At 38.5% G+C, this 15,369-nt stretch overlaps 2 protein-coding genes across 5 annotated transcripts in view; one reads left to right on the plus strand and one right to left on the minus strand.

The window, feature by feature from the left end:
• KCNK10 (potassium two pore domain channel subfamily K member 10) overlaps positions 1-10,397 on the minus strand; it is a 73,686-nt gene extending 63,289 nt beyond the window's left edge. Inside the window, exons 1-2 of the mRNA XM_040701569.2 lie at positions 9,290-10,397; positions 2,632-2,708 (exon numbers count right to left, since the gene is read on the minus strand). Of these exons, the coding sequence (XP_040557503.1) occupies positions 2,632-2,662 (31 nt within the window). The 5' untranslated portion in view covers positions 2,663-2,708; positions 9,290-10,397. The remainder of the gene's footprint in view (positions 1-2,631; positions 2,709-9,289) is intronic.
• The window catches only part of SPATA7 (spermatogenesis associated 7), a 34,750-nt gene continuing 29,003 nt past the window's right edge, over positions 9,623-15,369 (plus strand). For 2 of the 4 annotated variants that reach the window (XM_421307.8, XM_004941852.5), the window contains exon 1: positions 9,623-10,022. In XM_421307.8, coding sequence (XP_421307.4) covers positions 9,854-10,022 — 169 coding nt within the window. In that variant the 5' untranslated portion in view covers positions 9,623-9,853. Of the gene's footprint in view, positions 10,541-15,369 lie in introns of all 4 variants that reach the window. The other 2 variants (XM_040701565.2, XM_040701566.2) reach the window with 1 other exon arrangement.

A 15,369-nucleotide genomic window follows, 5' to 3' on the forward strand; every position in this document is an offset into this window, starting at 1 on the left:
GTATCTGCACGCAACTAACCACATCAGCACTGGACCTCTTGAGAAAGACTTTGAAATAGGATGGCTTTTCAAGCAAAACCAAATTCTGTTGTAGGAAGAGCAGGGGCTATGTTCTGAGTGTAAATTAGAAATTATTAATATTTACTACAGGAGCAGTGCCAGGCAGTATAATGATAAGCAGAAAAATGTCTCATGATGGAATATCTTAATATACTAGCAAGGAAAAAGAGCTATTCCCACATTTCTGAAGATACAATAGGTGCATCTCAGTTTGAATATATATACAAATCATACACATGCACATATATATAGCCATGAATAAGAAGCAGAAATACAAACCCCTGATTAGAATCTTCTGGACTTGGAAAAAAAAGGGAAGTAATGAAATGACTGGATTCATCCTAGTATATAACATCATCTTCCACAACAACTACCCTGATGATAATACTCTCCATTTCATTAACTGTTTTGCAGTATACTGTGAGATAAGATATAGTGGGATTACAAGTTTAGATGTAACATGGCAAGAGACTGCAGTGTTATTCACACATGGCATACTCTCACCAAAGTGAGAAGCTCACTGTGAATCAATCCATAGGCAGTGGCTTCTCACAGTTAGCAGATCTGCTATAGCCTACAGACCAGCAGGTGACATGCATTTCATTTTGCTACCCATGAAAATAAGTGTGTCACCCTACATAATTATAGTAAGCTTCTGGACTACGTGTAATTATGAGGTTATGTGAATTGGGAATTGTACTGAGATAACAAGTCTTTATGCTGAAGAATAGAAAAATAATGTGCATAAACTTCCTAAGCTAACAATTGCAGGTTCTCTGCAAGCTGCCTCCTTTGTATATTTACATTTTGAACGCAGACACTATTTAAGTATTTTATGGAGCATTTCAGGAATGCCTCCCTGCTGCTCTAAAACAGCTGCAGTTACTGCTGTATGTAACATATAGAAAAGTCTTGGGATCTTCTGTTCAAAATGAACAACAAAAGCCACTACATACTTTTTACATCTTCATGCTGTATTTTTCAATAAAGATCCCATTTAGTAATCTTCCTTACTATACAAACATGACATGGAGAATCTCTAGCCCAGAGATTTAATGTGTTTGTTAAAAACATAGATCAAAATTACTTGTACTACAAAATGCATGTACAAACCAGACAAGCACTCCCTTTTACTTTCCTTCTTTCTTTCTTCTCTCTTTTTTTTTTTTTTTTTTAATATCACAAAGAAATAGTTTCACAAGGCTATCTATTAAGGCACTAAGGCACTCTTCCAGCCCTCATTTGGAAGACTTCTTTGAAATTCTAAAGAGTATTGAGGATTGGTGACTGTTTTATTACAGCAGCTGTCAACTAATGCGTTCAAAAGTGACAAGTGCTTTTCTATCCACAGATGAAGAAACCTTGAAAAAAAAAGAGTTTTTAGACAGCTAAGTATTCACTCCAAGAAAAAAAAAAAAAAAAGATGCCCCTTTAAATTATTTCCAGTTGACTAGTAAAGAACTCAGAAACACAAAGCAATTATTCCTGACCAGGTTGCTAAAGTTATTTAGGCAACTGACACCAAATGAGTCAATGGTAGTTAGGCACCTAAATATCTTGCGAACCTTGTTTTAAACATATAACACCAAATCCCTCAGTACTGTAACCATGCTAATAGAATAAAAGAATTAAGGAATTCAGCATCAAGCTAAGTTGCAAGCATTTTGAGTAAAGGAAGATGATGGAACAAATGATGGTTCTGTCATCATCATAATTAATTATCTACACAAACAGTGGAAATAATTTACTCAATTGTAGAGTTCAGAAGTAATGTAGAAGTGTACATTTACGGTACAAGTTTTCTGCATACCAAGTGGGAACTCAGTGCAGCTGCAGTTATATAAATCTTGACAGAAATTTGATTCTACTAACATTAGATGCTGCTAAATATATAAACAGGCATTGAAGTTTGCCATTACAGGTCCTTGTTAGATAGATCAATAATTTTCCTTTGCCAGTGCTTGTTCTTGATATTTCAAGGAGAAACATAATACTGCTAATTCTATTCTCTTTTGCATCTTCCAGCTGAGTATCTGAAAACTATCCCTTAGCAAAAAAGGATCATGGAAATCTTCTTACAGATGAGATTACTGGTGCATAAATGCTCTAGCATCTCATTTAATTTCATGAAAATCTTGAATAGAGTGAAAAATGGAAATGAGATTTTTCAAAGCCAAACACATGGCCAGGAAGAATAATAATTTTATGATGTAAGAGCCCAGACTGATATACTGAAAAATACTGCTGTTAAAAAAAAAAAAAACAACAATGCAAGAATCAAAACATACACATATTGGCTACTATCATTTTACTTGGTAAAAATATATCTCTACCAGCAGTTCATTCCGTATAAAATATTCTATGCATAAAACTATCCTCCTTCTCAATTATCACAAATCATGCATGTTGGCTACTTGGGTTATAAATCAGCACTTCATATTAGTTTCTGGCAATAGAACATCATCCTTTAATTATAATTAATACCTCATTCTTGATTTTGTAACAGTCCAAAAAGAACATATCATAAAGGCTCTTTAATTTTTCATTTTATTTAATCACAGAAATCCATACCTGTTAATGTATCGCAGTATGTCAACTTCATTTTTCTTACTCCAGTAATTCTCTGTCTTGAAAAGCAGTGGTCAAAGCTGAAATACAGACATGGTCATTAATAATCTATTGCAACTTTTACTTATTTACAATTTTTTGCATATTTTTTTCAGGCTTTTTCACATACTAACACATTTATTTCTCTCCTAACTGGGTAAAGATATATATTCAACCACAGAAAATCTGGGATCCTCTGTCTTCTCATTTCTTATAGGAAACTCACTGAAGCAATGAAAATAACACTAACTTAACTGGCGACAAACTCAAAAACAAAAGAGATGATATTTACTATTTGACTCCTGAACATGCTTCTGCTTCAGAGGTGTGACATCTTTAAGGAAGATAGGCCTTAGTTTAGACCTGTTTTACTCTGAGTTTGGATGGATATTTAAACAAGTTTGTTTTTTCCTTTATCTATTACAACAAACGTTTACAAAACAGTAAGATTTGAAATACAACAAATAGATGGATTGTGCATGAAAATTCTCTTAGCTATGGCTGCTTTTCAAGAAATTTTCCAAAATGAGCATATTTAAGGTTTAGCTTGAGGAATCATGTCACTAAAACAAAGATCTATTTTTGGCCTGCTTTGTTTTCAACAATCATATTAATTATTCATTAACCAGGGGTTAGTAATAGAATGCAGCTAAATTGCTTTTGTTTGCAGTTGTTTCTGATTCTTCTACTACATAGTACATAGTAGTAGGAGGAAATCCAGCTGTTGCAAACATTGGATACACAAAAGTCTGACAGCCCATAGCATCTTCAGAGGAGAGGCTGCCATGGGAACTGACTCTTAAGACAGTAAACTAATATAGCTATATGTTTTCACTGTTTTGGAGAAGCAAGTTGTCAGATCAGTATTGCTGCCACAGCCACAACACAGAAGCATAGAAAACACAAACTCTTTACCAGTAATGTAATCCACAAAACTCACTGAAATCCAAAAGAAATGGACACTGAAATCTTAAAATTAAAAACACACTGAGAAAAACACACACACACAAAATGAACAGTATATCAATTTTCAGCAAACAAAATAGCAATCGTTTTTTCTTACACAAAAGAGAAGGAGAATTGACAGGTCTACCCTCACCCCAATTCCTGACTTTTTCAATCAAAGATTTTTGTTGTTGTCTCAAAACTACTGAAAGAACCATTTCGTCTACAGGCAATTCCAAAGCAACAAGGAAAATGTATCTTCACACCTGTCAATCAAAAGACAACAGTCTGACACAGTTTGTATTCACCTCCATTTTGTTCTGAGGAAGCACTTTGCTTTAAACATGACCCATTCCTTCTCAGGTATTTAATACCACCTAAAAACCTGCTATGTTGTTATGTCAAAGAACAACTGAGGCTACTTAAAACTTGCATTATTCTCTAAAAAATCAAACAACTTGTATCTCAAACTTCTCTCTCTTCAAATCTAAACCTCTAGATTGAGCGAAATGATTAACAAACACCACTAAGAGTCAGATTACTACACCTCCAGTAAATTGAACAGAAATTCCCTCCTCATAACTTCTGCTGGACTGAAAAGATCTGCTAATATTTTTTAACTAGATCCTTGTTGTTCAGACAGAAAGAGCTTAGCCCACAACAAGGTTTCTCCAGAAGCTTCCAGAGATTTGAGGAAAGTAAAGAAATAAAAGAGAATTGCATGGGGGCACGGAACACAGCTTGCCATAACTCAAGACGAAGCAAAAAAAATTATTTAGAATTGGGATTAGCACTGGTACAACATTAGCATACACCCATCATGATTTAAAAGGTTTCTAGCCACCTACAGAATAAAATCTGAGCAAACTTTTAAATAAAAGCATGAAATTTTTAAGATAGAGCCTGAGCAGTTTATGAAACATTTATACAATGTTGTTGTCTGTTGTTAAAGAAACCGTGATAGCACATAAGACTTATCCCTATCCTGGACATATTTTCCTTTATTTCTATATTATACAGTTGGTTTGATTACTCAGAATAATTTCAATTCCTTCTAGTCTTGTGCAGAATTTCTATATTACATTATGTTATCCTTTTAACAGCCAGAGTTATTCACATTTAGTATTAAAAGCCAGCCTTTCCCTACTGATTTCTGTGACAGAAGATTAAAAATAAATATCATTCTGTGTTTAGTACTCAGCCATATCTTGTAATCTGCAGTTTTTATATTTATTATTCAAGCAATAGATGTTATTTATGTTCCTATTGATAAGATGTACAGTGCAGAAATCTCATTCCAAATATGGAGACAAGTGAGCTAAGTAAGTGTCTCCATTTTACTACAAGCTATGAATCATGTTAGGGTGATTTAGACAGCAGCCTACTCAGGTACCTGACTCGGGGTGTACACAAGGTCACACAAGTCACTGACAGACTGTAAACAGACTGTGAGCATCCTGACTTCTGGGTCTGTGAAACATCCATCAAACTGAAATCCTCTTATTCTTTTCCTGATGCATATAACATGTTTATGGGGAAGAAGGTGCTATTATACCAAGTTCTAAAATATTAAAATTCAGGTTCTCTCTCAATCAGAATGTGGACTTTCCTGAAGTCTTATGATGTCAGTATCGGTGCACAAGTTCAATAAGTAGCAGATTTTTTCCTTGGAGTATAACTTTAAGTTGAAGGAAAGTTCTAGGCAGTGTAACAGATAGTACTTACTGTCTGTCTTCCTAATTTTTTTTTATTTTGTTCTTTTTTTCCTACTATTAATAAAATAATTCCACAGAAAAAAATACTCTTACAAAATTTATTGCAAGAGTTACACTTTATATCCTTCCATTTGATTATTGTTCTCTTGCCCACTGCTTTCTTTCACACATAGTTACAAGTGGTTAAAGTGACAGAAATTGCTATTACTTATGCAACACAGCATGCAAGAGATTTTCTCAGTCTGTCATCTTCATCTTCCAGTATGCGTAAACAAAGAGGCAATGCCATTACAGTACCTTCTAAATCCAAAATAAACCCCCAAACTATTCCAGTTGGGAATTTCTATTTCTAGAAAAATTGTATGTCACAAACCGTGTAGATAGATATGAAACTACAGTGGAAAACTAGAGTATATTTGTATTTTGTTTTGCAGGCAATTTTAAAGCCACCCTTGAGAATTTCTCTTCTTGACCTTGTCAAATCCAAAGGAACTCTCTTGAGCATACAGGCTCCCATTTGTTCAAGCATGTGCATGGATTCACACAATACCAAGCAAGTATGAGCACTCTGAAATGGCTGTGTACAAGGTAGATAGGCCACACAAATGCTGCACTGACATTCTTCTGTCTGCCTGCTGTAGGCTGGGTAGACACAGGCAATCCATCTTGGCCTATTCACTGAGTTTAATAGAGCTGTGCCATTTATATTTGTCTAATTTGAGTCCTAATTTTCTGTTATTGAGTGAAATATTAAAAATATGTTTTCATCCTTTTCCTCTTAATTACTATGAGTAAGTATTTCCTTGTGACACAATAGAGAATATTAGAAAATAAAACACATCTTATGCTCTGGGCAACTGGTAATGACATCCATGTAGTTTTTCCCCTTAAAATTCCAATTACACCATTAGTGATTGCAGTATGTATTCTCAATACCTAATCATTCAAATAAAATAACGAGAAAAGAACAGCTCTCAGCAGTCAGCACTAAAAAAGGGCTATTTTTTCATTGTCAATCTTCTTGTCTGTAAACTTTCATGGGAACAGTAGATAAACAGAAAATGACACAGTGTAAGAATAAATACAAGCAGATCTTGAGTCGCCCCAGCTACTTGGTTTTACATTACAGCCTAAAATAACATCTACAATTTATATGTTTTTTCCCTGTCACATTTAAAAAGTATTTTTGTATCACGGGGCAGATGCATGATAAGACTGTATAAAACTGAAGAGAAAGAATAGATGTACAGAGTATGTCTGCACAGCAGCTTCCTGAGGGAGTTTTGGTAGTACTTATTCATACTGCAGGGGAGACCTTTTCTTCTAAAAGTGACAAATTGTATGGCAGTTTAACACTGTGCCATTATATATTCCTATAGTTTCAATCATCTTCTTTATCACATTCTCTCTTACTTTAAATTAGCTCTCTTACTGCATTCTAAATTACAACATATTAAAAACTTCAAGTTTTAAGACATGGATCATCTCCTCTTAATTGTTTCTGCATCATCATTCCCAGTGGGGCCCTAGGCTTTACAAAAATATCTGACTACTGTTGCCAGACAACAATAGCAAAACAACTAAACATGCTGCCATGAAGAAAGGGAAAGAGTCTCCAGCCTTGTCAGAATACATAACTCTCTTATCATTTTGAAAGTAACAATGATGTGTGAAGACTACATGACTTTAAACAACTGTAAAGACCAAATGACCAAAAAAAACCCAGCTATGTAGCACAGAGGCAGACAAGAAATTTCTCCCAGAAAAGCGTGCTTAAAAAAACACCCTAGATTTTGTTTCAGTCCTTCTGTTTTGCCCTTGCACCAGCTCTTGGAGAGCTACTCCTTTTGCCTGACACAATAATTTCCCAAGTAGGAGCAAAAAGTCTGCTCAGGCAGCTTGTTTAAATGTGTTCAGAAAGCACTGCCTCCTCTGATGTTTCAGGGAAAAATTTTTCTCTCTAGATCACTGTAGAAGAATGGATTATGAGTGCAACAGTCTCAAAGTACAGGCTGGGGATTTCTGCCAGGCAGCAGCTGCCTGCTGTGAGCAGCAGCCAGTGCTGGGAAGGTGTACATGCTGAGGCACAGGCAGATGACAAAGCCGCACTGTAACAGGTCACTGATGCCAAAATGGAGAGAGCAAGAATCAAAAGAAAAACTAAAAAACTTATTTCCATCTCAAAGTACACAGTGTGATGAATTTAGGGCTTTTCTGTATGAGCACAGTGTGCAGATTTGGTTTTGGGGGTGTGTTCTGCCTGCGTATGTAGGCTTACTGAGATAGACAGCTGTAAGGAAAACAGAGCATGAAGGAAAATCAATGGCAAAAAAAAAAAAAAAAAACAACCATTTTTTCCAAGCAGGCTAAATCTCAGAAATGTAGAATTCTGTCATTACAAATTGATCTCTGTCCCAAATGAAATGCCAACTGTTGGAGGTGCTGCCTGACAGGCAGTCTTTTTCAGAGGAAACCAGGCTGATCTGTACTAATCATGCAAAAAAAAACCCTAAGCATCTTATGGACTGGTTCCTTTTTCTGATGTCCTTTTCTCAAACAAATTTGTTTCTTCCACAAAAATAAACACTACGCAGGTCTTGAGAATGATGTTTTGTCACAAAATACTATTAACTATAAATATGCAGAATGGTAGGTCACATCAGGTCACAGAACCATAGAAATATTAAGGTTGGAAAAGACCACAAAGATCATTTAATCCCACGACAAACCTATTGCCATCATGCCACTAAGCCATGTCCCTCAGTGTCACATCTACCCATTTATTGAACAGCTCCAGGGATGATGCTCTATTACCTCCCTGGGCAGCCTATGCCAATGCTTTACCACTCTTTCTGAGAATAAATTTTTTCCTCTTATCACAGGAAACCTGAATGTCCCCCGGCACAGCTTGAGATCATTCCCTCTTGTCTTGTCATTGTTATCTGGGAGAAAAGGCCACACTCCACCTCGCTACAACCTCCTTTCAGGAAGTTGTAGAGAGCAGTAAGGTCTACCTAGATGATAAACTGGGGAGATGTAGTTTGCAAGTAGGTGATAGTAAACCCTTCTCAGTTAAGAACAGGCGCCCTTCTAGACCTTCCACTGTGACTCTTCCTGCTGCTTCCATCCTCCCCAGTGCAGGCACACTTTAAAACCATGTTGTGCTCTACAATTTCAAGGAAAATGGGAAAATGCCCTCCTGAGAAAGACAGCCAACAACATTCAGTGCTGTGTTTCTTCTTGTCAATTTAAAAGAGGACAAAATTTACAATTTTCAATACGCTATTTCTCTGACAATGGTATGTTCTCTGCAGCAATTCATTTCACTTATTTTTGAACTTACTATGATGGATCAAAATCCATGACCAATTAAATTTCTTTTAATGCTTATTCTTATTTAGTACATGTTGCAGGACTTAATGTGCGAGCACATCGCAATATATCTGGGTTAGCTTTTAGTTACATGAAGTACATACACTCTTAGAGATCAAATAGAGCCAAAGGGCAAAAGACTGCGAGTCAGACCAGCTACAAACACATAGAGCTCTGGTATATGTTGCTATTGGAGGTCAAAAACTTCAGAGCTGGGGTATTTCTAGGATGCTTCTGATTGAGGGGGAACTAGTGGAAATTGCTACGTTCCCTCAGTGTTGCCTAGAAACCAGGGGAACAGTCATGATATGTTTCTAAAAACACTCACTCACATTTGGGGGTTGTAATTATCTACATGGTGGAAAAAAACATGAACAATGGGAAGGACACTATAAGAAATACATCATTAGGGTCAGAAAGAACAACCTAGTTACTACATGTTGGGAATGATACACTGAGAATTCAAGAACCTGAAATTCTGAATTCAAACAATGAAATAAAAAGTATTTTAAAAGTATAAAGATATTGGTATATGCAACTCATTTGAAAACAACAAAAACAAAAACAAACACATCAGTGTTAATACATACATCTGTGAGGCGATCAAATACTGCTTTTCAAAATTTCCTGTTGTGGTTCATTTCTACAGAACTGCTCTTCTGAAAGAATGAATTTCTTCACTGTAACACACTGGGAATACTCCAGCTTCTCTACTTGCCATTCTCTCCTCTCAAACATGAGTCATTTTGCTTAAAACATTCACTGGCACCAATTATTTTTTTTTACTTTCAGTCAGGTTGCAAGCAAGTTTAAATAATATTGTGGATTCCACCGAGGAAGCAAAACTTTAGAGTGTAACACATAGCTTAAAGAGGCCTCTGCCAGCAGTGATTCACCTTTATCCAGCTCATGTTACATAAGTTACGGCACCGCACGTGGAAAAACTGAGAGCAGTGCGATGTGGATGGGAGCCCCAGGCCCGGGAGAGGGCCGAGCCCGGGGACTGAGGGCGCCCAACAGCGCTGCTTCCCAGAGGCGGGGGTTTCTGCAGGGAGATCCCATGCTGTGAGCAGGGCCGGAGAAAAGCCATCCCCGAGGCCGCGGCCTGGCCTGGCCCTGCCCGCCCGGCCGCCTGGCGCGACGCTTCCGACGCCATGGCAACAGCAGAGGCCGCCGGGCCAGGCCACGTCGCGCCGAGCCAGACTCAGCGCCCCGCCCCGCCTGGCCGCTGTGGAGATAGAGCCGCTGCCGCCTTGAACCGAGAGTTGGGCTCGCCCGAGAGCATGGGGGTAACGATGGAGAGCGACGGCAGGCGGAGCCAAGGTGCGGGGCCGGGGGGCGGCGGGCGGGGCCTGCCGGCGTTGGGGCGCGCTACTGCCCTGTCTTCCTCGGCCTTCCCGGCCGTGGGGGTGCTGAGGGGCGGCCCTCTCCAGAATGGGGCCGGAGCCGGGTGGGTCTGCTGGCGTATTAGGATGGTAATGGCGGCAGTGCTGCCGGAGGCCGAGCCCACAGCCTGCCCCGCCGTGCGGGGCGCGGCTTGCCGCAGCCGGGATCGGGGCGGCCCGTGTTGAGCTGGGCTGTTCAGAACCATTCGGGCGTTTGCCCACGGGGAGCACAGCTCGGCAGCGGCCTCCAGGCGGGTGAGGGGCTAAAGGTTCAACCTAGAAACGTGGCCGCTAAAGCGTCCGCCTTAAAGGCAGCGTCGCTGCGGTGCTCCTGCCTTTCAACGGCACTCAGCGCTGCTGTGTCAGTGCGGTGTCGGATGGGCAGAGAGAGCGGCCTCGTTGTCAGTATGAATCTCTGCGCCCTTGGGGATCAGCGTTTCTTCTTTTCCAAAGCTGGTACGGCTCTGAACTGTCGTTTATAGTGGCTTTTTTTTTTTTTTTTTTTTTTTTTTTTTTTTAGAATTCCATTTAGATGGCTTTTGGGTGCGGGTCCAAGTTTTTTGGGGAGTAGTGGGCGTTAAAGAAAGTGTGGCTGAGAACTAAAGGATTTAAATAAAAGCTCTGAAAGGGGTGGGAGGTCAGGTGGATGCTGCCAGGCACTTTACAGCAGCGATGGGAACTCCAGGAACCTGTTTTAGAAGGGGCTTGGCCTGGATGATCTGCCGTGCTTCCAATCCCTGTGATTCTGTGTGATTCTGTGATTCCTTACCCAGATTTAATCAGCTGTGGGCTGCCGTTGAGCTCAATTTCTGCAACTACTCATTGAGACATTTGTTATTTGTGATAAAAACAGGCATAAATATGAAGAAAAAATGTTTGCATGAGCTAGCTCCAGCTCCTGGAAAGTATCTGAAGTATTTTTAGATGTGAACTTGATGGCACGAATGATATAAAACAGTGGTAGAAATTACTCAGCGCTGTGCTGTCAAAATCGTACACAGCTGTGTCAGGTCAGATCTAGGGAGATAACATTTCACATTGCATCTTTGTGCTGTCAGATCAGGTCTTTGGAGTTGGTGACAGATGCCGCTCCAGATGTCTGATATCAGAGTAGTTTTAACATGAGGTCTTAATAGTATGTGGAACTAAGAACTTCTGGGCAAAAGCTAGGCTCTTCTGCATCCATAAGTATATGTATATATATTTAATGTTCCTGCAGTCTCCATGTAAGATGTTCCCCTTCGTTGCATGAAGGCAATCTTACTACAAATCTGTGATGTTCTTCACTCTTCGTGTTCTTGATTCTCAAAGCATTTTTATGGACAGTCACAGTCTGCTGACTGTGAAAGTAGAATAAGTAGAATATAAGGTCTAAATTTCATTCAGGCTGCAGAAGCTTTCAGTGAATGACTCTTGCTGTCAAACAAACAGAAAACAGTTATACAGAATAATTCAAAGTAAGAAAGAATCATCTCTTTAAGTGCTAAGCTATTGCTTGAATGCTTAGAAATGTATCTCATTATTTTGCCTGGGCAAAAATGGTAGAACAGCCCTCTGGTTGCTTACAGGTGGTTTGTGAAAGAGGCAGAACAAGTAGTATCTGTATATTTTATATGAGATAGTTCTGTCCGTACAATGTCTGACCAGAAAGTTAGTGTAGGGGGGATTTCTTATTTCACAACCTGTTGTACTCCTTGCAGAGTTCTTGTTGTTATACAGAAGCATTAACTTGGTGATACCATTCCGAATCTTCAGAAGTTGACCAGAGTGGAAGTTGAAAAATTGTATTTGTATCTTCAAAGAAGAAAGGACATATGGAAGTCATAGTTGAACCATAACAGTATAATTTAACTGAAATTGGCAAATGTTAATCACTGACCATAACTTTTTACCAAATTAAAACCTTGTCTCAGCCAGTCATTTAAACCTGACGTTACTTTGCCCGTGGGTAAAATAGTCTACTCAGTGACTTTTATTCACATAGTATGAGTCATCCCATCTTCATTCAGCAAATAATTTAAAATTGTTGTAGAACTGAAATACCTAATTGGTCCAATTTCATTGAAGGTTTCTGGCATGCTTCAAGTGAAATATGTGCTAAAGTAGCAGGATTCAAATCATTAACCCTACTTGCTGTTTTGCTCCAGATCATACTCTGCAACATTACCTGCAGCTCAGCGAAGCAAGGATTCTCTGACCTCTGTTCTGTATGAGGCCAGCTGTGCCTTTTCAGTTAGAAATATGGGAAAATGGTAGATAAAATAGTGATGGAGAGGGAATTCCTTGTAGGCACCACTTAAAAAAAACAAGAGACCTTTTCTGTCTGTACACTATAAACTGAGTAGAGTGCGATTTTCACTATATATATGCATGTAGAGGTATATATGATATCTTCTAATTGGAAAAATGTAATATTTTTCAAGAATTCACTAAATAAGTCTCAAATGAGGCTATTTTAAGGCTACTCTACATTTTTATTAGATTTCTTTAATTGGGAGGTTTTGAATTCTGAAAGATTACTTTTGTTCAATAGTTTTCATTTATGCAGAAAACTGTTAACATTATTGGTTGTAAAGGACTGAGCGACAACTGTTGCACATTGAGAGTAGATGTAAAGAAGAGGTTTTGTGTAATCCAGCAGGGTAAGCATATAAATAGCGCCTATCTAATTAATGGCTTAGAGGATTATGTATGGAGCGCATGTCAGGGAATGATTCATTGAATTGCTTTCACAATATTTTGCCTCTGACACAAACGATCCCATGCAAAATTCAAATGGAACATTTGAAAGTTCATTTTAAAATTGGAATATTGTAGCTTTATTCATCGCATTTTAATTCAGAAGAATTGGAAAACAGTCACAATACATTTTTTTTTCTGGTTGATTCTCTACTTTTTAAGTAAGCCTTTAACGTGGTTTTGTAAAAGGCAGCTTCAAATCTAAGACTTTGTGTTCTTAGGGTTCATGGGAGTTTTTCTTTGTAATTGAAACCAGTCTTCTGCTTAGTTTTCATGAACAGGAAGAAAAGCAACATGTTACTAAGTCATTATGAAGTGTTCATTTTTACCCCTAGTAATTTTTAGATAGAATGGAACACTATCAGAGCATTCCATAACCAGCTAAATATGAAGACGTTACCTTTTGTGATTGCATAGGTACTGCAGAAAAGCAAAAGAGACTTGCCATGTTTTAATCTGTCTTCCTGAAAAAGGAGTCTGTGGGTTGATCCCTAGTGTTTGCCAGCCTTTTCCTCTTTCTGGTCCTGAGTATGTTAAGCAATTTCACCCAGCTATGAGTAAGAAGTAGGAATCTTAGTCGTGTGAGCCTCAGTCACTGAGTAAGGGAAGAAAATACCTGACAGATTAATGTACCTTTTCAGAGAAAGGCACTCTGTTCTGTTGCCATCCTCAGATAAGCAACAAGATGAGAAACTAGTCAGCCAAGAATAAGCAACTAGATAAGCTTAAACTAGGTTACCAGTTGTAGCATATGTTAACTAGATATAAGCAAGATGTAAACTGAGATAAACCAGATGGCTGATTGTAACATACAGCAGCTCTGCAGCCACAGCTGAGCAAGTAGGGAATGTGAGGGTGAGAGAGGTGGATGGCTGCCAGGGAGGAAAAGAAGTCAAGTTGGGAAAGTTGAAGGTTTACAGGGTGTGGAAGTAAGCCACATTGACAGGAAGGTATCATTACTAATAAAGCATCCTATTGTTACTGGTTTTTAAAATAATGAAAGCATATCATCATTTTAATATAACAGGAAACATACTAGTTTGATTCTTATTTAAGTAAATTTAAATCCAGTGTGGATTTTCATAATCAGGTTAATCTCTTAACATAGATACCACAGTGTTTACTGTGTGTCTGTGTGGTATTCATATGCACAATTTTTGCAGCATAAAGAATTCATGGATATTTTGATTTAAAAGTTCTCATAGTACCAAAAAGCTAAAAATCTACTTAGCAGGTCCAAAGTTCATTCCTTTAAATATGACCTTTTCAGAAACATTAGATTAGATGCTTGAAGGAGTTGCCACCACTGCTCCTGATGTATTTAGGGTTTTACACTCCTGTTCATGTGTACAGTGTTAGTGCCACAGCATACTGTTAGTGTGTACAGAGTTACACAAATGAATCTGTGGCAGGCATCACTGAAATGATCACTAAACTAGTCAGAAAGGGTGGTAGAACATCCTTGGCTTCTGATAAGCCTGCAGCACAAAGCTGCTTCTGTGTGTAGTTGCCTGAGTTACCCACTTGGGCAGAAATGTCTGGCTAACTTTTAGAGTACTCAGGAGCTGGGAAGGAAGAGAAGAAAAGGACCTAGTGGTGAAAAAGGCAGCAGCTCAAAGCCTTTAAAAGTGAGGGTAGTGGCTAGAGTATTTGTATAGCATTTGTCAGCTTGGGTTAAATGTCCTTATCAGCCTCTGGGGGATCCAATTGCCACATCTCACGCGGATGCTGCAGTTTTAATCCATTATAGGTGCTTTGAACATTTCCAGCCAAGAGGCCACTGTGCATCAGGGAATGCAAGAATCCTCGAGCCACGACAAAATCCAATACATGAAAGGATCGGTGGCCTTGGCTGAGTGATGGGCATGTTCCACTGGGACAGCTGGGGAGATCTGAGGTCTAAATCTACATAGGGCTTGGGGTTGTTTCAACCTCAGATCTATAAATTGCTTTTACAGAAACACAGTGCTCATGCAAATCTATACAGTTAGGTGGAGGGCTTGCGGCTTGTAGTGCTGCATTTAGGTGCCTGTAGTCAATATCTCGCCTCAGGTCTCTGTATTTTTATGAGTTATCTATTAAATAACAAACCTTTGTAAGGTAAAGGTAGCTAGACTGAATGTATTTGGTATTTTTGATTTGCTGTATCTGAAGCATAAAAATAGCAGGTTAATAGTCGTGTTTAAAATCCTTCTATGAGAGTGCTGTAATGAAAGACTGGGTATCTTTTCTGTGTATATTAAAGATCTGAAATGGCTTTACAGGCAGAACTTAAGGAAATAATTTTCCTGTCTACTAAGAGGATACAAAGTAACACGTAGAAACCAGCATTTCCCATCATTTTTAGGACTATCAAATTGCAAATAAAAATAGAATGCATTTTAAATGAAAATGAAAAGATAATTAGAACAAACTATCTTACCAATCTCTTTAGAGTAATGCAATTATTACTTATCTTAGATACCAACTGGGAAAACTGTTCCCCAAGTTTGTTTGTTATAGTTCTTCTTGTCATTGTGTGGTGTCACATACGTGCAGGGAAAGCC

The sequence above is a fragment of the Gallus gallus genome, chromosome 5 (genome assembly GCF_016699485.2).
Source record: "Gallus gallus isolate bGalGal1 chromosome 5, bGalGal1.mat.broiler.GRCg7b, whole genome shotgun sequence".
NCBI classification, from domain to species: domain Eukaryota; kingdom Metazoa; phylum Chordata; class Aves; order Galliformes; family Phasianidae; genus Gallus; species Gallus gallus.